Source organism: Cynocephalus volans, chromosome 2 (assembly GCF_027409185.1).
Source record: "Cynocephalus volans isolate mCynVol1 chromosome 2, mCynVol1.pri, whole genome shotgun sequence".
Lineage (NCBI taxonomy): Eukaryota > Metazoa > Chordata > Mammalia > Dermoptera > Cynocephalidae > Cynocephalus > Cynocephalus volans.
In genome coordinates, this window is record NC_084461.1 from 168,006,244 (window position 1) to 168,034,237 (window position 27,994).

Below are 27,994 nucleotides of genomic sequence, written 5' to 3' on the forward strand. Positions count from 1 at the left end.
CCATGACCGATGTCTTGGTGGAGGGTTTTCTAAGGGTTGGAGACTGTCAGCCTGAGCGAATAAAGGTATAGTAGAGAGGAACGCAGCACCTCTGCTAGGAGGGCTGGGGGGAGGGGAGGTTATCTGATAAAAATTCTAGCTGGGGGAGCTGGCCCCAGTGGATGAGGACAGGAGTCCTAATGTTGGGCACCCTGATTGCTGGCAGGCACCTGGGGGCATGCACAGGTGCTGGCTGGATTGCATGGACAATATTCCAGCACAGAGATAACGTCAATCCTGAGTCCATGCCCAGCTCTGTTGCTGATCCACTGTGTGACCCCAGGTGAGTCACTTGCCCTCTCTGATCTTCAGTTTCTCTCTCTGTGAAACTAGCTAAGTGCCACTTTGGACCCTTCTGGATTGGTCATTGTGAGTCTACCTTTTGCGGGGGTCAGCGTGCTGACTTTTGGCTCCTGTTGTAGAGAAGTGGAGAGGAGCCTCTGGCAGGAGAGGGGGGTGGACATCATCTCTGTGGTCTCAAGGGGCTAGACAGACCTGACAAGAGGCCTGAGCGCCCAGGGAGGGTTCAGCTGAAGGGTGTTCAGGGGCAGGCCAGGAATTGGGGTGACACTCTGGGAACTTGGGGCAGGGAGAGGATGAGGGCTCAAGGAGGGGCTAAAGAGTTTCTAGACCGGGTCTAGGTTATAGGCTAAGGCTGTCCATCTCTGAGGACCTGGAGGACCCAGTTCATCTTGCCTGTGTGCATCATGAAGCCATCGGTGCAGGCGATGTCCAGGGTGAGTGGTCACTACCCACCACCTTCACTCGCTTGTTCTGCTGCCTGGCTAGGGCCAGCACCAGCTGAGACAACACGTGACTCAGGCCTTTCTCAAGAGGCATGCAGAGCGCATGAGGGCCCAGCCTAGCTCCAGGCTGCTGTGCTGGCCACTCCATGAGAGAGAACAAGAGAAAAGGGCCAGGAAGGGAGCCAGGATGGAGAACCAAGGAACCCCCCGAAGTCCCAGGGCTCCAGTTCGTTCTGGCCCCTGTAGCTGGAGGCTTTGCTAAAGGCAACCCAATCACATTCTTCACCAGCACACACCCTTCCAAGGAGTCCAGTGTCCTCAGGATAAGATTTGGGCTTCCGACCTTGGCCTACATCCTCCAGCTGCCTCCAGCCTAGAAGGAAGATTCCCAGAGGCCAGGAACAGTGGCTGGATCTGACTTTGTATCTTCAGTGCCTACCCCAGGCCCAGCACAAGTAGGGAGTCTCTGATGATTACTGAATGAATAAATAATTGCATGATGCTCCAACACTGTAATGTCTGCACCACGGACACTGGCCTTGCAATTCACACCACAACCCTCCAGACGGTCTCCCACTCCCCTCAATCACTTCCCAGCACCCGGATGAACTCATTCTTCCTCCAGGGCCAGCTCAATGACCAATTTCCTTCAGGGAGCTTTCACTGCATGAGAAGTTGGTGGCTTTGATCTCAGACAACACCTGATTTGAATCCTGGCTCTGACACTTACTGATATGGGAAAATTACAAAGCCTCCCTGAGCCTCAGTGTGCTCCCCTGTAAAATGGGGCTAGTGATCACCACCTCACATTGATGAGAATGGATAGGAAGGCCACGGTGCTGACGGGGGTGACTGTTACTGTTAGTGCCGCTGTCCTCTGGCCACCATCACACACGCACTCACCCGGGCCCACGCTCGCGCACATGCTCATGTCACCTGTGCCCATGCTCGTGCATGTCACCCGTGCCCACGCTCGCACACACGCAGCGTCACCCATGCCCGCGCTCGTGCACATGCACACGTGCTTTCTCTTCACATCCACTCACACTCAGAATGGTTACCACCCTCTTCTGTACACTGCTAGTGCTGGTGAAACAGCACCTGCATCCTAGGAAGTTAGTTGCATGCATGCCTGTCTTTGGTACAAGACCCCAAGCCTTTTAAAGACAGAAGTTGGGTCCTGTTCATTCATTCATTCATCTACTCATTCACTCATTCATCCAACAGATATTTATTAGGTGCTTCCTGAGTGCTGGGCACAGTGCTTCTGGTGCTGAGGATACAAGAGAGAATGACACAAGCACAGGTGGACGTCCTTATGAGGGTGGATGTCAAAGGCGAGAAAATGTTCAAGTCGACAGAACAGTTGCAAATTATGAATACATAGTGACGGCAATACACAAGGAGCTGGGACAGAGAAACTTGGAGAGATGCTTTGGATACGGTGGCTTGGGAATGCTTCTGAGGAGGTGAAGTTGACCCTGGAAGGGACCTAGTGAGAGATGGGCATTCCAGGCAGGGGAACAGAGAGTGCAAAGGCCCTGAAGCCGGAAGGAGCCAGGTTTGCTCCGTGAACTGAAGGGAGAATCACGTGGCTGGGTAGCGAGCCAGGGAGAGAGGCACCTTAGGGAGGTAACAGGCCCCCATGGGGCATGGCCTGGGAGTCAGGAGTGAAGGTTTTGTCCCACAAACAACAGGACACCTCTGAAGGGCTTGAAGCGGGATGTAACCCAGTTCAGCTTACATGTAAGGACGTTACTCCTGCCAAGTATGGAAAGTGCATTTGGGGGAGGAAAGAACAGAAGCAGGGAGGCCAGGGAGGGCCCCCCCACATCACAGCGGATGAGGAACAAAGGGTGGCCGGGCAAGAGGGTGACAGTGGCCCTGGAGAGAAGGCCATGGGTTCTGGAAACTGAGGCAAAGTTGCTAACATGAGACAAGGGTAAAGGAGGAAGGGGCCGAGCCTGTGGCGCACTTGGTAGAGTGCTGCACTCGCAGCGCGGCGACGCTCCCGCCGCGGGTTCGGATCCTATATAGGACTGACCGGTGCACTCACTGGCTGAGTGCCAGTCACGAAAAAACGACAAAAAAAAAAAAAAAAAAGGGTAAAGGAGGGACTGTGACCCACTTCCTGGCTTTTAACTTAAGCAACTGGGACCCTGTGCAGAGATGGGAACATGAGATGGAATAGGTTGAAGGCAAAAAAAATCAAAAACGTGGTCCTGGCCATATTTGTGAGTTTTTTGAGTCATACGGCGAGAGAAATCTGCAGCTCAGGGAAGAGATCTGAGCGGGAAATGCAAGCCAGGCTGTCAGTGGCATGTTGCTGTACAGATTGGAGGTGGCGGGCACACTAACATGGGCACACTACGTTGTAATGTGGCTGCTGAGCGGAGCCAGAGCAGGGGAGAGAGAGGACAGGGGCCTGGAGTTAGCCGACTTCATCAAGCTCTTGGCTAGGGGCAGGATCTTAGCCCAGGTGGGACCCCCGCCTCCTCCCTGGGGCCAGGCTGTGGTCTACAGGACTGAGCCATCATGGGTGCTGTGCTGACACACACCTCTCTGATCCCCTCCATGGACGTGGGCTGACAGTACATCTCCAGGCAGCAGCCATAGGTCCTCGCCCAGTTTTGGAACTTGACTCCTTGTACCTGTGGACCTGTGCCAGGAAAAAAACCAGGTATGGGCTGATAAGCAGCCACGGGCCGCCCTGACCGCTATCCCGCTGTCCCATCACAGCCCCTGCTACCATTATAGCAGAACTGGAGGCTGAGGCCACAGCTCTGAGCTCAGCTCTTCTCTGCCATAGTCACCTCTCAGGGCCACTGGGAAGATTAAACACACCTAGAAACTCTGAAGCCCTGTGGCTATGTGTAGGGCTTCCTGTTGTCATGTCCTGTGACCCCTCACATGGATGAGCAGATTTAGAATAAGTTCTGCCCATTCTTAGGCAAAAGGGAATAGATATGATCAAGGGTAGAGCCCGAGAAAACAGGACCAGGGGCTCCTGCCCTTGTTCTACGACAGTGCGCTCTACCGAGTGGGACAGCCGGAACGGGGCTGAGTGATCTGGCCCTGGTGGCCCAAAAAGGACTTGGGACTGGCCTTCAGCTTTCCCACCAGCTTTCTCCAGCAGGAAAGGGGCATGTCTGGGAGACCCTACAGCAGTCCTCCTGGCTGCTAGCCCACAGCCATGGGGTCCTGGGAACAAGGCTCAGGGTACTGTGCTGGCATCCTTTATATATCACACCTCATTTAGACCTTGCAGTCAGGCCGTGAAATAGGTAATAGTACTCCCATTTTCAGGAGCAGAAACTGAGGCTCAGAGAGGTGAGATTACTTCCCCAAGCTCACACAGAAGCCAAGTAAAGGTGCTGGAGTCCATCCCAGGCCTTCCTCTCCTGCACCTCTGCCCACATCCCAGCACCTCCCCAGAGCCTCAGGTCCAATTTGAGAGGGTCCTGGTGGTCTCCTCCATGGCCTCAGACTTGGTCTAACTTTGCCCTCCCACCCCCAGCTCACACGCCCAGCCTGGACTCAGCCCTGCTGGACCGACTGGCCACATGTGGACTCCTACAATGGCTCCAGTGGTCAGTGGCCTTGGCTGACTCTGGCTCCTGCGGGAACAATGCAGCAGGCAGTAGGGCCCAGAGGGCCAGCAACCTTTGTGCTGGGATAACTCTGGCTGACTCTGCAGCTGTTGCACACAGAGGCTTTGGGGCCCAGCAAAGGCAGGTAAATAGAGTGGGGTCAGGCTCCGCCATAGGCAGGTAAACAGAGTGGGTACAGGCTCTGCCACAGGCAGGTAAACAGAGTGCGGACAGGCTCTGCCATAGGCAGGTAAGCAGAGTGGGTACAGGCTCCGCCACAGGCAGGATTTAAGCCATCCTGCAAACAGCGGCTCAGGCCTGCCCCTGCCTGGGCAGGAAGGTAGAACGGCAGAGGTTAAGTGGTGCTGCTCTGTTTCTGGGAGCTGCCTGAGCTCTGACCACAACCCTAGGGATTCTGAAGCCAAAGGACACTCCCAGCCTCAAAACTGGCCCCTTAACACCATGGGTCGGGGAGGCTGTGATGTGGGTGCTGCAGTGAGCTGGACTGAAGCCCTGCTGGGACCTAAACCTGCACAAGCTTTAGAAAAACTTTTAAAGACCAGTTTTTTGTTTTTTGGTTTTTTTCTTAGCATGCATTTCTCTGAGTTCCCTCCTTTCCCATAGTTACTTGATATTTTGAACCTCGGTGACGTGGCAGGATGACATTATTTACATAAGTGTAGAGCTGTTTCCAGCCCCTGAGAAACCAAGGAAGACATCAATAAAGCTTTGATGATTCCACCCCGAAACAAATTGAAATCCTGCAGGACCCTAACATACCATCAAGGACGAGAAGAGAAACCAGGTGGAGCCGTAGTGAGACCTTGCACCTGGCCTCTTACACAGAGCCCCTGTAGCTCATGTCCCCAATTTCTTTCACTACCCACTGTTTACTCCTTACAAACCCCTTAGTAGATCTGAGCCTTGGAGGTGGGGCAGCTTGTCATCTCTCTCAGGTTCCAGGTCCCGAATAAATAAAGCCTTCCCTTTTCACCAGCATTTGACTTTGGCGTGTTTTGTTTCTGTTTGGCGTGGGCAGCCGGATTTGGGTTCTGTAATGTGGGGACCTGTGGGGTCTCTGTGCAGGGCTGGCTCAGTGTCCTGGCTCGGGGGAGGCCCACAGGACATGCCCGTGTGGCTGAAGGCTGAGTCCCAGTGTGTGTCAGTTCGTTCATCAGACCGGGGGATGCAGGAACCGAGTCACCCACCACTGTGAGGGAGACAGGATACACATTGGTAGCTGCAGCACAGGGGGTGAGTGACACTGAGCCCAGGCAGTATCTTCCAGCAGAGATCTTCCCTCCCCAGATCCATGCGTTGAGGGTGAGAGTGAGGCTTTAGGGAAGACAGACCTGGCTTCCTAATCCTTGCTTTGCCAGTTAACCTCTGTGAATCTCAGTTTCCTCTTCAATAAAATGGGCACACTTTTGCACATCTTGGGGTCAACATAAAGGTGACAGCAGATGTAGGAGAAGCACCTAGTCTGGGCCACTGTGGGTGCTTGAAAGGTAGCCAGCTCTTGTGTCTGTCCCCAGCAGTGAGCTGGCTGATGCGAGATTCTCGGGACCCTGTCATCCACCTCCCCATCCCTCAGCTCCATGTCTGGCACAGAACCAATGCCCCATGCGCATTGGTGCAACAAATTAATACATTTCTGAGCATCTTGTCTTGTCAGATTTTTCCCTGCAAGGAGCCGTGTCTGGTGGGAAGAGTAAGCAATGGCTCTGGAGTTGGGGAGGAAGAAAGTCTGGACTGGGGGAAACGGGCGCGGGGCCAGATATGCACCTGAGAGTCCTGGGAAGGGACTCACGGGCATACCTGTGTCCCCCAACCAGTATTGCCAGAAACTGCTGCATGCATGCTTGTGTGTGCACATTCACGGGAATGCATCCCCAACCTCAAATGGAAGGCTGTGAGATGGGGGAGGGGTGGCCATGCATTGCCCACAGGTCACCCTCACTGGTGTAGGGGCCACTATGGAACATTCAGCAACAGTTCAGTCATGGAGAGGGGAGCCCCAGAGACAGGTGGGGAGCCTGCGGGGCATGGGGCCACACAGCAGAGCCAACTTTGGGGGAAGAACTGGGGCCAAAATTCCTTTGTTGAAGCCCTAACCCCATTTCTCAGGATGGGACTGAATGTGGAGATGCGACCTTTATAGAGGTGATTAATGTAAAGTGAGGTCGTGTGGGTGAGCCCTAATCCAAAATGACTGGTGTCCTTGTAAGAAGAGGAGATTAGGACACAGACATGCACAGAGGGACGACCATGTGAGGACGCGGGAGAAGATGGTGTATACAGGCCAAGCAGAGAGGCCTCAGCAAGAACCAGTTTTGTCATGGCTGAAGCATTGCGTCTGCAAGCCCCGAGGCTGGTCTCCACCCAGCCCTCCTGAGAGACCCATCCCTGAGGGAGGAGCTGGGGCCCACACCTCCGGGGCTGCCATCCACTACTCGAGGAAGGGAGCCCCAGCGCACCCAGACCTCTGCGGGCCTTTGGCCGAGAAGTGGAGAAGGCTCCTGTCTGTTGGCTGCTGGGCCTTCTCCATGTTCACCGTCCCAAAGCCCTGGAAGTGGCCTGGGGGCTGTGGCCAACACCTGGACCAGAATCAGGTCCCAGCAACAGGGAGGTAGCGGTGGGGTGAGGGAGTGTTTAGGTCCAGCCTGACATCACTAATTTGCTTCCCACTTCCCTTCAACCCTGTCCCTACAGCTCCAGGCGAGGTATAGCCTGTCCTCTACCCACAAATCCCCTTCCAACTAAGCAGGTCTGAGTTTCCTCCTCCCTGTGAATGTGTCCTGAGCCTGCTGCCGTGGGTGTGGGGGCCTCCCTCCCCGGCTGAACCGTCCCTGTAGTGCCTGGATCCATGCAGGAGCTTTTCTTTCTACCCCCCCACCAGGCTACTGCTCTTGGATGGAACCTTGCACCCCCACCCCAAGCCAGCCGCATCAATTTTATAAACTGCCTGTACTGAACAAAATAAAATTACCCGAGAAGAAATATAAAAATCAGCAAAAATGGAGAGGTCGAGGGTTGTTTATTTCTTCCTGTCTGAAGGACTCGGCTTGTTCAATAATTGCTAAGTCTTAATTTTTTCAAACATCGGTTATCAAGGGAAGTGAGTGTTACCTTTGCAGTGGTCATTGAAGAGCTTGTTTTTAATTTAGATCTTTTCCCCTTCCAGACTTACAAATCAATGAGAAGGAGCCCCTTCATACGCCATCTGTCCCTGGTGACATTACACATTTCTCTGAAACACCCCTGTTCTCACTGTGAACGTTCTGGAATGTTGAAGGATTCCTGGTGTGCAGATATCACATCCCTGTTCCACTTAGCCAGCTCGTTCTCTTTAAAGTATGACATGGGGTGTACAGTTAATTCCACACTCCTAAGACAGAGTAGGGTGAGACCATCTAGAGTATCCGACGCCTCCATCTGAGTCCAGGATCATTGACGAAGTCAGGGAACATCTATCCACCCCATCAGTGTCTTCCAGTCACCGCGAATACTGCTGTTTGGGACTTTCTCAGGAATTCTCTTACTTTGAGTTGCATAAAAAAAAGTTGTTTCTGTCTTTGAAATTCTGACACAGTCCGAATAGTCACACTGGCTCCGCAGTGCTGATCTGCTCTGCCCTTTGGTTTTGGCACGAACATCACGGAAAAAGGGATGAGCTATTTAAGAAACAGCAGAATTTAGGGCCTAGGACCTTTTAGAAATGGATGTTTTTGTTTTGTTTTGGTGGCTGGCCTGTACAGGGATTGAACCCTGGACCTTGGTGTTATCAGCACCATGCTCTGACAAGCTGAGCTAACTGGCCAGCCCAAAGATGTTATTTTGTAATTGATTAAAAAGTGAGCTTACAATTGTTGGACTCAGAACACAATACCCTAAAGCACGGCCGCTTGGTGCGCTGAGTACTTTGAACTATAGGACACAGGAAAGCCTCGGGAGCAAGGTTGCTCTGACTTTCTCCCTTCCTTCCGTCTCCTGTATTCCACCCCTTTTTCTCCCCCAAAGTGAGTCATGGAAACCAGAATTCTTCTTCCTCGATGCAAGCCATAAAACCCAGAAAGGTACCTCTCCACCATCTCTCTTCCCACTCTCATTCCAGAGGGGTCCTGCCCCATGTGGGGGCTGGGGGAGGGAGGAATGCTGCACAGAGAGTCCAAGAAGAATCTGGACAGACAGGCCCTGCTGGGTTTCCCCCAGTCTCTTACCATTAGATTATACCCTTTTTGCCCAATCACATTTCTACACGAGGTCCATTCTTCATGAAACCTAAAAACAGGCAGACCCAGACTATCCTGGGTCTTTGGGTCTTCATTTCTGAAATCTCCCATGTCACTTAAAACTTTGATTAAGCAAATTTGGTATGTTTTTCTTTTGTTAACCTGACTTGTTATAGGAGTGTCAACCGTGACCCTTAGGATGGGAAAGAAAAGGTATTACACCTTTACAAAGGTAGCAAGTCATATATCTCATAAGGGGTAAATACCCAGAATATATAAAGAACTACAACTCAGCAATGAAGAAAACCAAACAACCTCCCATGCTGCGGGAGCCCCCACGACATTCAGGATCCGACCCCGCTGGGAGGGAGACCAATTGGGAATCTGCTGCTACAGGACTCTGGGGTCCAAAGCTGGGCAGAGAAGAGGCTATAGGAGACAGTCAGTGAGACAGGGTGTCTAACCGGATGGACGAGAGAAAGGAGAGGCTAGAGGGGTGGACGGCTAGATCTGCACTGAGCTGTGGGGACATATGGGGCTATTTAAACCTAAATTAATTAAAATGAAATAAAATCTAAAACTCACTTCCTCAGTCTCACCAGCACGTTTCAAGTGCTCAAGGTTGCATCTGCACATGAGCACGTGCAAGGGGAACGGGGAGCAAGGGCGTGTGGCCACCTGCGTGTGGCCAGCGGCTACTCTGTGGGACAGCCCACAACAGACCACTGCCGTCCCCCCAGGAAGTTCCCCTGGCCAGTGCTACTCTAGACCACGCAGTGCCACAGAGACCCCAGCAGTGCCCAAGTGCAGAGGGAACGTGCCCCTCATGGGCAATGCACCCTTGAACATCACTGTGCCCCAGCAAGAACACGAGTGGGAAAGCCGCCCTTGTTCTGTTGTTTTTGATTTACTGAATGAAGGGGTCTCATCTCTGCTGAGACGCTTCAGAATGAACTGCTGATTTTGCTACAAAGTTGTGAATCGGTCAGTCAAAGAAAAATCACCAAAGAGAAATCACCACCGGCTGCTCCATTCTGTCCCCCACAGGATGTTAGCCGTCCTTAGAGACAGGTAGGGGGACGATACAGTTATAGCCAGAGAACTAATCACACGTGATTTCTCCTGGATCTAAAATTACATCGGATTTAATTCACTTCATTTAATGAAAATCCACCATTCTTGCGCACCCCCCTGGGACAGTGCTGCTGGTTAGGAGAGACCGGGCGAGGCCACATCCAGATACCAAGAGCGGTGCTCCCACAGATGGAAGAGGGACCGCCTGCTGGTGCGGCCACACGCCACGTGCTAAATCTTTGAGAGCACTGGTGGGTTTCCGGCCTCGGTCTCCAGCCACTCGATGAGGATCCGATTCACCTCGGCGGGCCTAAAAGGGAGAAGAAGGTAATTCACCCTCTCTGGACCCACTCACCCACGCTATGGCAGTGGTGGGCCAAGTGAGTGGCTCAGCGAGTTATGGCTGAACCAGGAAGGCTGGTCTGGAAAGTGGGCAGGGAGTACTGTGCCCCCCACTCCCAGAAAGCTCCAGTCTCATTACTTCTCCATCTGCGTCCAGTGCCCACAGTCCTTCATGTGTCCTCTTTTCAGGCTGGGGATCTGAAAGGTAAATGGCAGGATGCAAATGGGTCTGGTTTCAGGGTAGCATAAGGGAGGCCACCTGTGAAGGGACACCTTCCTCTCTGTGCCCCATAGGCCCCCTGCTGAACCCCGCATTATATCAGGAGAGGAGCGGTGGATGGATGAGGCCACCCCTGGGGCAGGGAAGGGAAGTATCATAGTTGCTGCTCGCAAGAGGGGACAGTGATTCCCTGACGAAGCCCCTCATCAGGAAGGAGCTTCACCCACTGTCCCATCTGGCATGATGAGTTGTGTCTCTCATGGCCACCTCCCTGCTGGGCACCTGTGCTCTCTTCCAGGATGTACTGAAGACCCCCATCCAGGGCCATTCCCTCACCCAGTCCTCCATGTGCTTGGACAGCTCAGGAACAAGCACTGGGTCCTTCTCCACCGTTACCATCAGGGCCGGAATCAGGATCTGGGAAGGTACAGCAGGACATGGGAGCTGTGGCACCTTCCCCACGGGAGCCCTCCCCCGCACTGTGCAGGGAGACTCCTGCGTCTTCACGCCCATGGCTTCCTCCACTCCCAACTCTCCTGAGAAGACCCCCCCCAGCACCACCATGGTCTTGTCTTTGTATCTGCCAAGCTGGGCACAAAGGAGTCTCCCTTATTACTGGAGATCTTTAAAATGATGGATTTAGCAAGATAGTGGCCAACATGGATCTCACGTGTGTGTCTGTGCATAAGTAAGAACACATTTGCTCCGTGTGACTGATATTCACAGAACCAAGTCAATGGCACCAGGAGGGAGAAAAGATGCCCTTGAACGAAGACCAACATTCCTTTCCCCTGGATTAAAAACAGAAGCCAAGATTCTAGAGAGCGAATGGGGCGCCCACGATCACTATTGACGTGACATCAAAAAAAGCGACTCTACTTTTATCTGATGACAGTGGAGCCTCCATCTGTCCTCTTTGTTCTCACTCCACTGTCACGATCATCTTCAAGCAGCTTCCACATGGCCTGGCTCAAGCATGTGCGCCTTTCCTACCTATGTGCACGATTCTGCGCATCTCACCCTGCCCCCTCCTCAAACAAGGAACTGGGGACGTTCAAAAGTGATTTGCTAAAACTCACCCTGAGGCTGCTGTGGGGTTTTGTAAACTCTAGAATGTTCCAGGGCAAAAAGTAAACTGGTGGTGGGGGCTGAGAGGAGGCGGGAGAAGAGGGAGAGAGACTCAGCAGGTAACGCAGAGGAACGGGGTGTGCACCCTCGGCACCTCGGGCCCACCTTCCCGACACCTCGTCACTTTCTACCTCTGCGCTTTAGAGGTTTCATCTATGGAACTGCGGTGAGGGGATTTCATCAGTCACAGATTACAGGGATAATAATGACAATGAACACTAATCAAACTATTACATGCCTGTTCTTGACACTTTACTTGCATTAACCCATGCCATCCTTATACAACTCTAGGAGGCAGGCATTATTCTTGTCATTTCCAAATTGCAGAAGAGACAACAGAGGATCGAAGTGGTTGAGTGCTTTTCCCGGTGTCACACAGGGATTGGACCCAGGTCCACCTGCTTCCCAGCCTGCTCTTATTCACTGTGTTACAGGCTCTGATTTTGGGAGGTCAGGCCCGTATCTGTTTTCTTTGCATGGCACTCCCAAGCTTGAGCACGCTGCCTGGCACCCAGTAGGTGTGTTCACTCACATCGAGTGAACTACTCACATCGAGTGAACTAATGAGATCACCTGGGCCACCCAGTGAGCTGAGGAAGGCCTGGCTACCTGCACTATCTTGTTCGGAGGAGAATGTGATTTCCCTTAGGTTTGTAGTGTTTTTAACGTTTTGAATGTAAACGGGGACCTGCATTACTCCCTTTGCAGACTGAGAGACTGAGGAAACTAGACTTAGAGACCGACGTGTTCTGGGAGACTCTATCGGTACTGAAACCCCATCTCTCCGGGAGCACTCAACACTCCCCTAGGGTCAGAGGCTCCGTTATCCACATCACCTCTGGGAGTTGCCCTGGACCATCTGCAGCCCTGGCTTTGGGCACCACCAGGAGACCCGGCATTCCGGACAGATGCTGCAGTCGCCTGGACGTAGCCCTGCTCTGTCCCCAATGCCACCCTCAATCATTTCAAGGGAAGCAAGAGTTTCCAAAGTCTTTTCTATAATCCCAAAGGGAAAGGAGGATGCCAGCATGTCTGTCCACCCCCAGCTCTGACCCAGGATCCATTGAGGTTGGGCAGGCGGAACACCCCGAGGGTGGCTCTTCAGGTCAGGGTGGGTGGGGGAAAACGCGAACCTCAGCACTCACCTTCCGTCCCAAAGCTTTGCAGCCCCACTGCCAGTTCTTTTCCATGTTTCGATACCAGTTTAGGGGGCCTCTGGGGAACAGATCAGAGAGTAAAACCAGGAAAACTTAGAGGAGATGGCTTTGCCACAAACCCCAGCAGGAACCTGCTCTGCACAGAGCCAACAGTCCTGGGAAGAGCAAAGCTTTCTGTAGGGGCAAGAGAGCGGAGCCCAGAACCCACACCTTGCCTGGCACATGTGCCAAACCTTGCCCAGCAAGGCCCAGTGCAGGCATGCAGGGTTACACCGGGAGGGCTGCCAGACTCTGAGTGCTGAGCATGGAGAGCGTGGTTTCATCCCTTCACCATCCAGAGGCCACTCCCCTGACCCAGGGCACCCACTGAAAAGGGACCTCGGGAGGCGGTGCAAGGACACCAAAATGCAGGTAATTTTTAAGTTTATATATTTTTAATGTTTTTCTGAAGAAAGAACACAGAGTTGTCATCCTATTCTCAGAAGATTCATGACTAAAAAATGGTTAAAATCCTCTGTGCTGTGGGCTCCCCCAGCATAAAGGAGAGCAGGCCGAGTACCGCGAGGGAGTGAGCCTCCTGACGCCAGAGGCATTCAAGCAGAGGCTGGCCTGGCACTCGCGGGGGTGGGGGTTGGGGGAGTGGAGCCTCGTGCCACCTGCCCTCGGGCACTGAGGAGTCCCTGTCCGCTGCAGTCTCTCACCTGTGTCTGGGCACCACTCTCTTTTTACCTGAAACCAGACTTCTTGAACTGCTGTACGTAGAACTGGATTTCCTCCTCAGTGACCATCTTGCTGAGGCTGGGTTCTTCTGGCATATTCACCAAGAATCCTCCTGCAAAAAGCCCCTTGCTTCCTCTCCACCCCAGGCCCAGGTGGCACTCCCTTCCTGAGCTTGGCAGCCCCTGGCCACCCACACTCACCTGACCTCATAGCCAAGGGCCTTGGGCGCCTCTGTTCGCTCCCTCTTTCTTGTCCACAATGAGCCTATCAACTCTTGAGCTCCCAGCTTGTGATCTCACTGTCATTCTGGGGCCCAGGGGTCACCCCCACATTGGCAGCTGTGGTCCCTGCTCTGGGACAAACCACAGCACACCCCTCCCTCAAACACTCAAGGCCATTTCAGGCAGACTCGGGCTCTATTCCAGGCCCTGCCAGTCCCCCATTCCCTGCTGTCCCCTAGACTACACCTTTTCTAAACAGCTTAAACAATGCTGTTCCTTTTCAGGTATCTATCTACGCTGAGATTCCTGGAGTTTTCACAACAGCACGTAGCCTATGGCCGTGTGCATGTCTTGTGGGCCCTCCCTTGTGGGTCCTCAGTGTGGAAGCCTGTCCTGTGTCCCCGAGGGTGACCTGTGAGGATGGCTGACAGCCCAAGGATGACTGTGATTTCCCAGGGGACAGCCCTGTGGGGCACTAATGCTGTTGCCTGAGCAGGGCGGTTCTCCACCTTCAGACTCACAGAGCCTCGAGGTGCAGGAGCTAGGCGCTCCAGACCTCCATGAGACATCTCAAAGGAGTATGTAGTCACGGTGGCTCCTCCTGACGAGGTACACCTGAGCTTCCCGACAGGCCGGCGCTCTGGGCTGGCTGTGCCCCAGCAACGCCAAGAACACCCACTGCCTCCCCATGTGACCCAGGCTCCCCAGGCTCCTGGGCATTGGTAGCCCCCAGCTCCTGCCTCACCCTAAGTGTGCACTCAGAACGTCTGGGGAATGAATGAATGAATGAGGGACTGTGAACGAACAGAGAAGTAGTGGTAAGAGCCTTCAGCGTCGGAAGAGTTTAGCCTCTGCTTGGCTGCTTTGAACAAGCTACTCTGAGACCCATTTTCCTCATTTGGAAAACAGAAATAATATTTCCATAATACTCATCACGATATTTTTAGGGATGCTATGAGGATCGTAAGTCATGTGTCTATAGGGGGCTGGTCCAGTGTTCGGTACACACAGCAGGTGCTCAAACAAGTGGCTGTGATTATTATTCATAAAAATACAAGTGAATAACAGCAAGGCCACAGAGTTGGGGTAAAAATAAGGTCCTGTGGGAAGGGTGTTGATCTAGGGCTGTGTGGAGCTCCAACTCATATCCAACCCTGGAGGGAGAACAAGGGTGGTCTTCCCAGGAGGGAAGTGGAAATGACTGGAACACGGAGCCTGGATGGAGGAAGGGCCCGGGTCAGGGTCCAGCCCTCTCCTGCCTCCTGTGCACCAGGTGACCCTGCAGAGGTGAGTTCTCTTTCCTGGGCTTGGACCCTTATCAGTACAGGGTGGCATTGCCCCAGACAAGTTCTAAGACTCCTCCAAACTCTCACTGTGTAAGATCTTGAACCCACAGCTCCCTAGTGGAAAGGAACTCAAGGCTGTGTGGTCAGGCCTGGGGTTAAGGTGAGCACTTCTTCACCCTGCGGGAACCTTTGTATGGCAAGTCACAATGCAGGGCCAGAAGGCTTAGGGCTTCTGCCTATAGCAGTCAGAAGGAGGAACATTCATTTCACATTCAGCTGGTGTATGCTGGGGCCCCCTGTCTCCCTTTTCTCTTACAAATGTCTCTTACCCCTTTCACGGACACTTCGTGTGGACGAAAGAGTCTGTAGGAAGAGAAGAGAAATAATTTCAAGGGCAAAGCAAAGGAAGTATACTAGAACAGGTAACATGAAAACCCTGTCACAACAAAAGACCTGAGTGCCTTACCAGACTGTAACGAACATGCTAACTCCCAGGAGAGTGAGGGGCCTCCTCAGGACTGCCCCAGGGTGGATGCAGAGGCTGGTAATGCAAAGGCCTGGGCTTATCAACCAGTGGGAACAGGAGGTAAGACTCTGGATAGGAAGGTGGAAATGAGATATTTCCTGCCCCTCCATAGTAAATCCCAGTAAACCTAGGAATTCATAGCTATAGGCCTTCCTTTATAAGTACTTGAATTTGAATTTATGCTGCATGATCTGCATGATCTGGAAACCCCCAAGGTGTGAAGCACACAACAACCACAGCCACCACGTGAGCCTGGGCAGGTAATGCCACCAGGATTCCTGACAGAAGAAATGTTAAACCGTGCAAGAGGGTCATCTCCTCAATCCAAACTGAAGCAGACTGGTATAGATTAAGAGCTGCTGAAGATGAGCTCACACAACAAAATTACAAAACTCATACTCACTCATACACAACAAGGCCCTGTAGCAAGTGTAGTGAACAGAAAAATAAGATTCTCCAAAAACATCAAATGATAGAAATTGTGGTGGCTGGGAATGGAGGCAGAGAAAGAGGGAGGGAGAAGGAGGTAGGAAGGGAAATAGAGAAAAAGAAATGAGTGTGCATAAGATGATTAAGGATAGAAAAGAAGGCACTGAAAAATAAGAATAGAACAAGACTCTATCAAGAGATCAGCATGATTTGAAAAAGAACCAAATGCAATTTTCATAAATAAAATCAAAAAGAAAACTTCAAAAATGGGCCAAACTGCAGGTTAGACACCACAGTGTCTAAGACAACTAATTATCTAAAGATAATTAATACACAGGAGGGTAGACCTGTGGCTGACTTCTCACAAGCAATGACAGAAGCTTCTAAAAGAAAATAATTTTCATCCTGGAATTCTATACTCAGATAAAACCATTCTTCAATATTAAAAGCAAAATAAAGATATTTTCAGGCCAAAAAAAAATCTGACTTTACTGCTAACTGACCCTTATTGAGATAACTACTAAAGGAGGTACTTCAGGAAGAAAGAAACTGATCTCAGTATGAATGAGTGAAACATAAGAAGTGACCAGTAAAGACACTGGAAAGCACTGGACGGTCCAAGCAGGCACTGACTACACTGACTACTAACACAAAAAGACAGGAGAGTGCGAGTTACAGAGTTAAAGCATCCTAAATTCCTTTGGTTGTTAAGAGACATCCATTAATTCGGGACTTGGGTAAGTCAGTTATGCATACTATAAGGCAGTAGTGGTAATAGTATAGTTTCCAAACGATCCCTATCATAATCATTCTCTGATCTTGTGTGACAGTGAGGATGTAATTTTCCTCTGTTAATGAGATACCAATAGAGTGGGATCCCAATCACCCTAACTTCTTTTGAAGATCAAGTTGCTCATTCCCAAACTCTGCCCCTCACCCCCCTCCAGTCCTCCAGCATCCCCCAGGGAAGCCATCCAGAGATACACCTCTGCAGGAACCCCTTCCGGGACACACAGCCCACCCCCTACACTCCCACCCCCTGCCCCCCACCCCTCACCTCATCACTTGCTCTGAAGATGGTCTTGAAAGTCCGACTCGGGTTCCGTTCCAGTTCAGCCTCAGCCACTCCCTAAACCAATCAAGAAAGCAAAACAAAGGACACCTCAGAAATCCAGGAAACCGTCACCCCTCCCCCGTCTGACTGAAAGCAAGGAGCCCCCAGACTCTGTCCCATCCAGCCCAAGTTCTGCTAGAATGGCATTTATTTGAATTTTCACCTTGAAACATGTTTGAAAAAAAGGTTGAAATAAAATACAACATGCTAAAGTGGTCCCCCAGAAGGTGGGTTTATGAATGCTGCTTTCTTTTGTTTTTCAAAATTCCTATAATGAGAATGTACCACTTGTAATAATCCCTTGAAGAACGGGGGAGGGGCTGGTATAGGAACGGGTCTGGGGCTGAAGGGCTCCCAGGATTGTGAGGAGCTGAGCGGAAAAGCCAGAAGCTGCCCCGTCCTCGCATCTCATTTTGCTGTAGTAGCTTCAAGACCAACTCCTTTGATTTAGATCTAAATTATTACAGATCCTCAGACTGCCAAGGATTGTCCTCCTCAGGACAGGGCAGTAGGATTTCTGTTGTCAAAGAGCTGGGACACACATCCTTCATGATGACTAACTGCCAGTTCCTTCTGCGTCACAGGAGTGTCGTTCCATTTAATTGCCTAATCTACACATGGCTCTCTGGCTGATTCCACAGACACTAGGCCCCTTCTCTGGCAAACTGGGCTATGAGATGCCAACGTAAAACACAAGGGAACATTTCCTAATGGTTGAGAGCCCTTGGTCTTAAAAGCTGTTCCAGAAAACAGTTTAGAGAAAGCTGTCCCTGAGGCAGAGATCTATCAGGAGCAACTGTAGTTAAGCTAATAAAATCCTTTCGCAACACAGTCCCTAAGGGACCAGTTACGGGTGGGCACTGAGTAAGTGTGGCTATGACAACTGGCCTTTCTCTCCCCCTTTCCAACCACTCACCTGAATGCCCGAGGCACCAGCTGACCTGGACTGCAGGATACTTTCTGATCTGCTTGCCCACCTCCTGGTTTAACCTGGACTCAGAGCGCCTACTTCCCTAGGTCTGGCCTTCAACGCCAGGCCTAAACACCGCCTTCTCTGCGAAGTCCCACCTTCCCCCACAACGACAAACAATACTACTCTTCTCAGATCCTGCAGAGCCTTGAGTGTCTCTTCTGGGACCACTTTGAGGGCAAGGACTCAATTGTTCTTGGCAGCCTCTGTGGCTGGTTCTGGGCAGAGAAGGGGCTGAACGTACGTACGTTCATGCCTCTCCTCCTTTCAATGTTCCCAGAGAGGAGGATCCTAAAGCCCCATCTACAAGGCGCTCCAATGACCTGACTCATGGTCCTTGCACACTTTGAGAGGCATCTTTTCTTGTTCTACACATCGCTCCTCATGAGAGCTCTGGATCTGTGAGATGGTAGTACGAAAGGAAAGAACACATTTATCATCCGGCGGCGCTAGATCTGTGGTTGGAGATTTTCTGATGAAAGCCATGTCAGCGTTTTAATTACAACACCCTCCTATTCGTAAGATTCAATTATAGTGCAGAATCAGTCCTGGCCTTCTGCAACGTGATAAATGCCAAGGCGAGAAATAGCCACAGGAGCAAATGCATTGTAAGTGATCGATGAGAGCCCTGGGCAGCCTGCATGTTGCTGTCGGTCATTATTCTTATTTATTGAGAGTAGCCCTCATTTAGAAACAGCTGCTATGCATGCACTCAGGGATGCATTTCAGTGTTTGCAGAGACCTGCAAAGGTCTGGACAGGGCTCTGCCCTCAAATGCTTCTTAAAAGAGGAAATGGATATCAAAAGGATCAATAAAAAATCAAAGACAGCAAAAAGGTAAATAAATCTGCCCATCCACATAGATTACATCAGATCAACAGAGACAAAGGGATAAAGGCGAGGGCCAGAAAAGAAGAGAAGACGATGTTTGTTCTTTGGTTCTGTGCCCAGCTGGTGCCACCTGACTCTCTTTAATCTACAAAAGATAAGACTATATTTTTAAGTCCCACTGACCAATGACAAATTTCCTGTCTGTCCAGCTGGACCAGGGCTCCTCATTTTGCACTCCTGGCTTTAGAATCTAACAAGCCCCAGCATTGATGCTTATTAGTTGCGTGACTTACTCCTCCAGAGCCTCGGTTTCCTCATCTGTAAAATGAGGGTTTTGTAAGGATTAACTGAGATCATGCATGTTTCTTACAATGCCTGACACACAGAAGGCATGACAGTAAGTGGTCATTATTATCACCATTATTCTTAGTTCCATTATTAAAGTCATCAGATTGCATCAGACTGGTCTGCTTTTGGGTCTGGTCCCCTCACCAGCCTGTGAGTTCTTAATGGACGCACACCGCGTCCCATTCATATTCCTACTGTTGTACGAGGTAACAGTAAGTCCCCAACAAAGCCTAGATGGATGGACAGGAGAGAGAGAGGAAGAGAGAAAGGATGGAAGGAAGGAATACGAGATAAAGACTTTGGTGGGCGTGTCTTCTAAAGGACCACACAGTCTGCGGTTGTATTTTCTTCCCTTTACCAAAAGCTCATTATTCAGCAAACAAGCTAATTCACCTCCAGAAGACGAGATGAGTAGGGACCTACAAAACACAGTCCAGTGAACAAATCTGCTGTACTGTGACCCAAAAGCTGTCACTGGGGGCAGGCAAACTAAAGACAGCTCTAGTTTCTAAAATAAACTCTTAGAATAAAGCCTTTGGAATTCCATGACTCCTGGAGCTTTGTCTCAAGGGGTTCTCTGAGGTTGCTTAAGAATAAAGAGTCCCTAAGAGCCAACTTAGAATGACGTGAAGTGAAGCCAGCCTTAGAATCCGTGATTATTCAAAGAGGGGCCTCTCTTACTGTCCCCACCTTTTCCCCTCCACACCCCGCTTTATTTTAAACTTGAAATCACAGAAACCCACAGTGAGATGGAAACTGCTAGTTCTCATTTTCTGCGGTTCCCATGGCTTCCAGATCAGTGTTACTGAGACACACTTCCATCTGTCTGATAAACACGACCCTCTGGACAGCTTGTCACTCCTCAATGTGATCATGAAAATTAACTTTAAATGACAACAGAGGTAAATACAGTTTTTGATGAAATACACTTTTTATTCACACCCCAGGGTCATCACACCCCAATGTAGTGGGTTGTATAGTGCTTACCCCCTAAATATATGCCCAAGTCCTAACCCCCAACTCCTGTAAATGTGACCTTATCTGAAACTACGGTCTTTGTGGATGTAATTAAGTTCAGGAACTCAAGCTGAGATCATCTTGGATTTAGGGTGGGACCTAAGTCCAATGACTCGTGTTCTCCTAAGAGAAGAAAAAGGGGATTTGAGACAGAGAGAGGCACAGAGGAAAAGCCATATGATACAGACACAGAGACCGGAGTGACACAGCCACAGACAGGAGCACTGAGGACTGCTGGGGCCAGCAGAATCAGGAGGGAGGCATGAAACAGATGACCTCCAAGAAGGAACCAACCCTGTCAACACCTTGGTTTTGGACTTCTGGCCTCCAGAACGTCAAGAGAATAGGTTTCTGTTGTTTTAAGCCACCAAGTGTGTGGTTAATTTGGTATGGCAACCACTGGACACTAACGCAGTTCCTCAGGGAGTATCTTGATTTGGGAGGGTGGGGAGTGGGTTAGAAGGAAGACCCCAGGGCTCAGCAACAGGGTGGCAGGTATGCTGGCCGCAGGGACGGGCCCGGGACCCACAGCACCTGGGACGTCTCCTAACTCCCCCCTCCAATTTACTCCCTGTGTACACAGCAACTCACTGTCAGGAGCCCCAGAATGCGAGGACGTGATCAAGAAGACCAAGTATTGTCTGGACTTTCCCCTTGTGGTGCTGGCAGGGGTGGCCAGCAAGGTGCCCCCAGTGGGGAGGACCACGGGACAGCCGCCTCCACACAGGGATACCTTTCCTCCTCACCCTCAGTAGGTTTCTCCTCTGTAATCTTCTCTTTTGTTCTTTCCACGGTGTAGAATAGCCTGCCCGAGAAGATGCACTTAATGCGCCCATCGTTCACTGTGGAGACCCCGGAGACAGCCACTTAAATCAAATTGCAGCTTGCACAGGGCACGAGCTCAGCCAAGATCCAGAGGGTCCGCCTGGGAGACAGCATGGAAGCTTCCCGCTGATCGTGGGAGGTCCGCAGCTCTGCTCACGTTCCCTGGCCGCCTGATAACCACTCGTCAGATTCCTCTGAGACTCTGGGGCCCAGTTCTTTAAAATGAGCCAGCAGACATAGCCAGGGTGGTTGTCCCTGAGGTGGAAGATGCTGGTGGATGGAGGCCTCTGAAATCTGGGTAGAAAGAGCACGCTGTCCAACTGTGACTCTGTTTGGCCAGTTGGACAAGAGCGAGACGCAGCGTCAAGACTCAGAGGGGCTCTGGAAGGCCTAAGGCACTCGGGTGCCCCTGCCACGGGCTGAGGTGCCAGCTCCTGCTCTTTGCAACAGCACTGGCTGGGCAGCCTGTGCTACACATGAAGACTCTCAGCCTGAGAGGCAGGAAATGTCACGCTCAAGGTCAGGGGGATTATAAACGGCAAAACAGGACACGAGAACGCTGGACTGCAAACTCCTCAGTATTTGGTTCTTTTCACCAGAATGTAACACAACCAGTTTAAGAAAATGAAAATAAAATGCCCAGGGTTTCTCCCATGGAAGGCACAAAAGAGAAAATCATGATAGGTAAATCCTGGTAAGAGAGTACACGGCAGCACTTTCTTTCAAAATGTGTTATTCAGCTGTGAAAAGCGACCGAGATAATGTCCCTCAACAGAGGACATTTCTCCCAAAGAAATAAAAATACACATATGAAGGTACTTCAAAAAGCTCATGGAAAAATAGAATTAAAAGATAAATCTTCCTGTGCACTTTTTGAAGTGCCCTTATATACTGTTAAGGAGAAGGAAAGAGGAACGACTGTTGGGAGGTGAAAGCGGGTGGGGTGTGCTGGATGCAACTAGTGTGTCGGGGATCCAGTCCCGGGCTCGGTGAGGACAGAGAACCTCAGAATGAAAAAGTGGAACAGGGCAGCTGAAATCACCCAGCTCATCGCACTTGTCTTTGCTGCTAAGCTGCCTCATCCACCCCCCTTCCACTACACAAGTGGAAAGACTGTTAGGCCTTCTCTGAGAAGGAAAGAAAAACAAGCCTTTCTAGTTTCCACCAGACTTGGCAAGTTCACAGGACGAGACAGTAAACATGCTGGCTGAGGGCTCAAAGAGATGGTGGAACTGAATCGAAGCCTGGAGTTTATCTAAGCCCCACCCTGCGGTGCTCAGCAGATCCTAGAAGTGCCCCTCAGGCTGCAGGGTCTGCAGAGCCTGCGAGCTCCTGGGGAGATGAGGGAGACCCCATAAATGACTTCTCCTGGCCCAAGAGGGAGCCTGGGACCAAGTTGGGAGGAGGGAGACAGAATGGAGGGACTCCTAGCAGCCAGCCCTGAATCAAAGAGCTGCTCTTCATGTTATTGGCTTTATTTATTGACCTGAATTCAGCTTCCATTTGCGGCTTTCACCTGTTTGAAAACCATCCAGTGAGACCACCCTTTCACTGATGAGGAAACTGAGGTCCAGAGGGAAGTGACTTTGCCCATTTGTTTCTTTCGTGAGTAGGTGCTGGACATGCTGGCAGGACCCCCATAAACGATTTCTGTGCCTCTCATGACCAGTCCCAGCTGCTGGATTCACCCAACCCAGCCGCTGGGTGCCCTTCCATAGCTAGATGACTAATTTGAATACCTAGCATTTTCCTGCCAAGAGAATTGCTGTTAAGAATAAAAGCACCCCCAGAACTCTTACTGTTCATTTTAAACTCAGCTGCTGCAAGAGAGCAAAGGATGGACTGATTGTCCCACAATGACTGTAACAAGCTCTGAAACAAAATACTTTGTCCTTACCAGGTCTGCAATTAGCAAGCGTCTCTCCCCTGAAGGTCACTTTTTCCATCAGGAATTTGAGCTTTTCCTGGTTTGCTCCTCCTCTCTCTGCTTGGATCCCAGCACACACCGAATAAAGTCCATGCTCCCTGATAGCATGGCTTTGTAGGAGGCATGTGGGCTTTGGAGTCAAACAAGCCTTGGTTGATATCCCTGATCCCATCATGGATGTGGAGTTGGACCAGTTGGTTAACTTCTCAGAGCCTCTGTTTGCTTGGCCCAAAAGACGGGAGAGAACTGCACAGGGCTGTGTGAAGATTAGAATCACCTGGCACACAGGCACTGAAAACAGGTAGTAGTTGCAACCCAAGTGTCCACGAACAGATGAATGGATAAGCAGACTGTGGTCTATCTGTACAAGGAATATTATTCAGTCCTAAGAAGGAAATTCAGACACATGCTACAATGTGGACGAACCTTGAAGACATTATGCCCAGTGAAATAAGGCAGTCACAAAAGGAAAATCACCATATGATTCTGCTGATATGAGGTTGCCAGAGCAGTCCAATCCATAGAGACAGAAAGTAGAATGGTGGCTGCCAGGGACTGGGGAGGGAGGAATGGAGAGTTAGTGTTTAATTGGGATAGAGTTTCAGTTTGGGAAGATGAAAAAGTTCTGGAGACGGGGCCGGCTGGTTAGCTCAGGAGCACGGTGCTGATAGCACCAAGGCCAAGGTTCCGTCCCTGTGCCGGCCAGCTGCCAACAAAGAAAAAAGTTCTGGAGATAGATGGTGGTGATAGTTGCACAACGGTGTGAACATACTTAATACCACTGAATGCACGTTTAAAAATGGTTAAGATGGTAAATTTTATGTTTTGTGTATTTTACCACAATAAAAAAATTTTTTTTACATGAGCTAAATACCATTGATAAATACTCAAGATGTGGTTTGCTCAACACATGATATGGTGAAACTGTTACACCAATCCCTCGGGGGATTGGCTCCAGGACCCCTATGGATTCTAAAACTCGTAGATGCTCAAGTCCCTCATATAATATGGCACAGTATTTTTTTTTTTTTTGACCAGTAAGGGGATCTTAACCCTTGACTTGGTGTTGTCAGCACCATGCTCACCCAGTGAGCCACGGGCGGCCCTTATGGCACAGTATTTGCATATAACCTACGCATATCCTCCCGTATACTATCACATCTAGATTACTTATAATACCCAATACAATGTAAATGCTATGTAAATAGTTGTTATACTGTATTTTTACATTTTGTGTTTTTTTATTGTTTTTCTTTTTTGGAATATTTTTGATCTGAGGTTGGTTGAATCCCAGGGTGCAGAGTGCACAGATACAGAGGGCCAACTGAACTTTCCTTTTTCTATCTCCTATAATTACATCAATACAAACTTGAAAAAAAAAAAGCAGTATTTCTCCAAATGTGGTCTGGAGACCCTTGGGAAGCCCTGAGGCCTTTTCAGGGGATACATGAAAAAACCATTTTTATAATAATACTAGCATGTTATTTATCTTTTTCACTGTCATGCTCTTATAAGCATACAGTGGAGTTTTCCAGAGGCTACACAACATGCGATATTGCAATAACTTGAATGCAGAAGCCAATACCAGAATCCACTGTCTCTATTATTAAGCCAGACATGAAAGGGGTTTGCAAAATGTGAAGCAATGCCACTCTTCTCCCTAAATTTTAAAAGGAAAATATAGTTTTCTAAATAAAAATATTACTTGCAGAAACATAGGCACATTATTGTTATTTTTCAGTGAATTAATAAATATTTTCAACTTTCAATTTCTAGTGTGGTGAATATCGATAGGTATAATCCACAGCAACTGAAACTCTTTGAGGTCCTCAATCATTTGTAAGTGTGTAAACGGGGCCTGGCTCCACAGAGCTAGAGAATCAGTGCACTAAAGAAAAGCTATTATTGGTGAGACAGTCAACGGCTTCCACGATCCTGCAGTCCCCGTCTAGATCCAGGTGCCTGGGGTCTCTGACTTACCGAGAAGGATCGACTGTCTGCACCCTCCTGGAAAAAGGCCAGGGGAGCCCCTCTGCTGGGCCTGCAGTGACGGTTCTACAAGTGGTCCCCTCAGCAGCATCACCTGTGAGCCTGTTAGAAATGCACATTCTTCGGCCCAACAAACCTACTGAGTCAGAACTCTACAGGTGGGGCCCAGCAATGTGAGTTTTAACAAGCCTTCCAGGTGATTCTGAGGCATGCTGACATTTGGGGATCACTGGGCTTGAGAATTGCAGAAAATGACTGAGAGTCACAGAACCTGAGTTGTCACAGCTGGGAAGACCTGGCCAGGCAGGTAATTAATGTGCATGTGAATCAACAGGGGGGATCCTGGGGAAATGCAGAATCTGGTTTAGTAGAGCTGGAAGGGGCCTGAGATTCTGCATTTCTAACCAACTGCTGGTCCTAGTACCACCCCTGAAACAGCATGGCCACCCAAGCTGGCAGCTCTTAGACCGTATTGAATTATTAAGGTTCTGATGAAAATTAGGGACTCTTTCCTAGAAAAATGCATGCACACACTAAATTCTGTGGGCAATTTCCAGCTGTTCTAAATCTTCTGAAACCAACCTTACAATCCCTGACTATCTGGTTAGGAGTACTCCTTCTCATATCCCATGCTATTTGTCCCTGGGTTAAGTGCATTTCATATGCATCTTCAGCCTGGTGTTCCCTCCAGCTGGAAGGCCCATCCCCCTCACTCCACCCACCAAATCCTGCTCATCTTCCCAGGTCCAACTCCAATGTTGTCTCTTTGGAAAGAAGTAACTGTGTTTTCTTGCAGGCAATGAGAGTAAGCTGCACCTTCCTCCTGGTCCTTTACCAAAGCCACCACAATTGCCATGGCTGCTGCGAAAGCGGCTGGTCTCTACAGCAGCAGTCACAGCCACTGTACAGATGGCACGCCAGACTCTCAACTGCATTGACACAAGGAGAGGCACCAGTAAAGACCAAAAAAAAAAGAAAGAAGAGATCCTCTCTCTCCACAAAGCACACCCCGGAGTAATAGAAGCAGCATCTGCTTTATGATAATAGGGGAGGACCTGATCACACCTGTCTCAGCACTGGACAGATCATCTAGGCAACAGACCAACAGAGGGACAGTCAGTCTATCATATGCAGAGAACAAATGTATGATTATAAGAGGGCAGAGGGGAGAGGGAAGGGGAGGGATTGGCTAAGGGGCTTAAAGAATAGGTGTGACTTGTAATAATGAATATGCTAATAAAAATAAGGATGTGGAAGAGAAGGTGGCATGCATGTAACCCTGGGCCCTCCGCTCCCTCTGTGGGGGCCCAGCAGAGCCAGAGATGGCAGAGAGGAGGTGGGAGGGACCCAACACAGCTTCCTCATTTTACTCGGGCTCTGTTTCCTCCCAATTCCCCCAAGGCCGAGGCACTGCCACTCAAGGACCTAGAACAACACTTGGTTTCTGTCCCCCCACCACATGATTCACCAGGTCGAGGGGAAAGTGGGTGAAGAGGTGTCCATCGGTAAACCACGCCTGGAGTGGGCTTCTGACTTCTAGTCCAGCTGTGAGAATTTTCACGGGCAATCCGTGACGGGGTGATGAACTTAAAATGATTCTTTACTACTTTTGACATCGACCATGACTCGGGGATGACTTTCAAGGTCAGGCACAAGGGCACTGACCTCCTGTATCATTTGCCCAGGTCTCACTCCAAGTAGGTCAGTTTGTCACCGTCCCCACCCTGTGGCCATCCTTCTGCTTCCCCTCACCAGGGGCTCCTCTGTCCTTTTTTCCCTTTACCCAACTGTTATGGGCCGAATTCCTGTGCTGAAGCCCTAATTCCCAGTACCTCCAAATGTGACTGTATTTGGAAAGTGTGCCTTGGGTTATTAAGGGTAAATGAGATCATTAGGTGGGCCTTAATCCAATATGACTGGTGTCCTCATGAGAAGAGATTAGGGCACAGACAAGAACAGAAGAAAGACCACATGAGGACACAGGGAGAAGACACCACCTATAAGCCAAGGAGAGAGGCCTCAGGGGACCAGCCCTGCCACACCTTGATCTTGGACTTCCAGCCTCCAGGACTGTGAGAAAATAAGTTTCGGTGTTGAATTCACTCAGTCTTTGCTATGGCAGCCCCCAGCAAATGAATCCATCATCTAAGTTATATTTACCACAAGAGTAAGACTGCCCTGAACTCATTAAGGACATTTCAATTCCATTCATGCCAAAGGGAGCTTGCAGTCCCCAACATGCCAGGCGGGACACACCTGGCCACCCTGCAGGATATGGGAGGTGACATGCTGAGCATCTTTCATCTCATCAATGAAGATCCTTGTCGCTCAACCAGCAGGGGCAGGTGGTTGTGTCCCTGCTGGGAATGGCACCTCCTGAGAGTTGCGAGGACAGGGGCTGGTGATGTGGAGACGCTCCCACACCCTTGTTCATCAGTCCCATCCATTCTTCTGTCTTCAGAGTATGAAGGAAACATCTTTCATGCTCTGGCATTATCCAGACAGAGCAAGACAGTGGGTCCAGAGCCCACACACGGATGAGGAGCAGGCACCCCTCCACAGGAGGGGAAAGCAGCAGGGGGGGCCTGGGCCAGATGATGTTGACTCCGATGTTGCTCTCGGCCAACCCCAGTCAAGGTGGCAGGGACACTCCATCACACAATTGCCTAGGTTGGCACGTAGGGTGACACGTAGAAACCTCCCACACCCTTTGAGCATGTCTGGCGCCTGCTGCAGGACCTTAGTTAGGCCTTGGGTGCCATCGCCGCAAAGCTCGCTTCTTGGTGAGCAGAGGTACGAGGTCCCCAGTGAGGGGCCAAGAGCTGTCACCAACAAGAGAGGTGGGTTTCACCAGCCTCTCAGCCAGAGAACTGAGAGGGGGCAGCATGCAGCCCCTCACACTGTGACTTCAGAGAAGTAGGAGAATCCAGCGCACCCCCCTCTCCACCCCTAAATGCACCCCCAGAAATGTGCCATCACCCGGGAAGGCCCAGCTGAGTTCTGCAGCCCATCTCCCCGGAGCCCATTTGTAAGATCGTTTCTGACTAATGCCACAGAAAATCAGAGGGGATGGAGATAAACAGGGAGAGAGGATAGGAAAGGACAGTAACGCTGGCAGCACAGCTCTCAGGCCCCACACTTACTGGTTCCTGGAAGTAGAGCTGGTAATCAAAAGCTGGGTTGGCTTTGATACCTTCCATGGGGGACACGTTGGGATTTGCCGGCATGAAGGGGGTGTTCAAACTGGCCACCGCCCTACGGAA

General features: G+C 50.5%; 2 protein-coding genes across 4 annotated transcripts in view; both read right to left on the reverse strand.

The window, feature by feature from the left end:
• Positions 1–6,923, reverse strand: part of LOC134370685 (L-gulonolactone oxidase-like) — a 28,446-nt gene extending 21,523 nt beyond the window's left edge. The window contains 5 exon segments of the mRNA XM_063087705.1: positions 713–774; positions 777–840; positions 3,344–3,444; positions 4,308–4,402; positions 6,853–6,923. Of these exon segments, the coding sequence (XP_062943775.1) occupies positions 713–774; positions 777–840; positions 3,344–3,444; positions 4,308–4,402; positions 6,853–6,923 (393 nt within the window).
• A 2,595-nt stretch (positions 6,924–9,518) lies between these two features.
• The window catches only part of EPHX2 (epoxide hydrolase 2), a 51,511-nt gene continuing 33,035 nt past the window's right edge, over positions 9,519–27,994 (reverse strand). For 2 of the 3 annotated variants that reach the window (XM_063085852.1, XM_063085851.1), the window contains 8 exons: positions 27,875–27,986; positions 16,768–16,839; positions 15,085–15,118; positions 13,258–13,360; positions 12,517–12,586; positions 10,580–10,660; positions 10,163–10,221; positions 9,519–9,991 (listed from right to left, as the gene is read on the reverse strand). In XM_063085852.1, coding sequence (XP_062941922.1) covers positions 9,913–9,991; positions 10,163–10,221; positions 10,580–10,660; positions 12,517–12,586; positions 13,258–13,360; positions 15,085–15,118; positions 16,768–16,839; positions 27,875–27,986 — 610 coding nt within the window. In that variant the 3' untranslated portion in view covers positions 9,519–9,912. The remainder of the gene's footprint in view (positions 9,992–10,162; positions 10,222–10,579; positions 10,661–12,516; positions 12,587–13,257; positions 13,361–15,084; positions 15,119–16,767; positions 16,840–27,874; positions 27,987–27,994) is intronic. The other variant, XM_063085853.1, reaches the window with a different exon arrangement.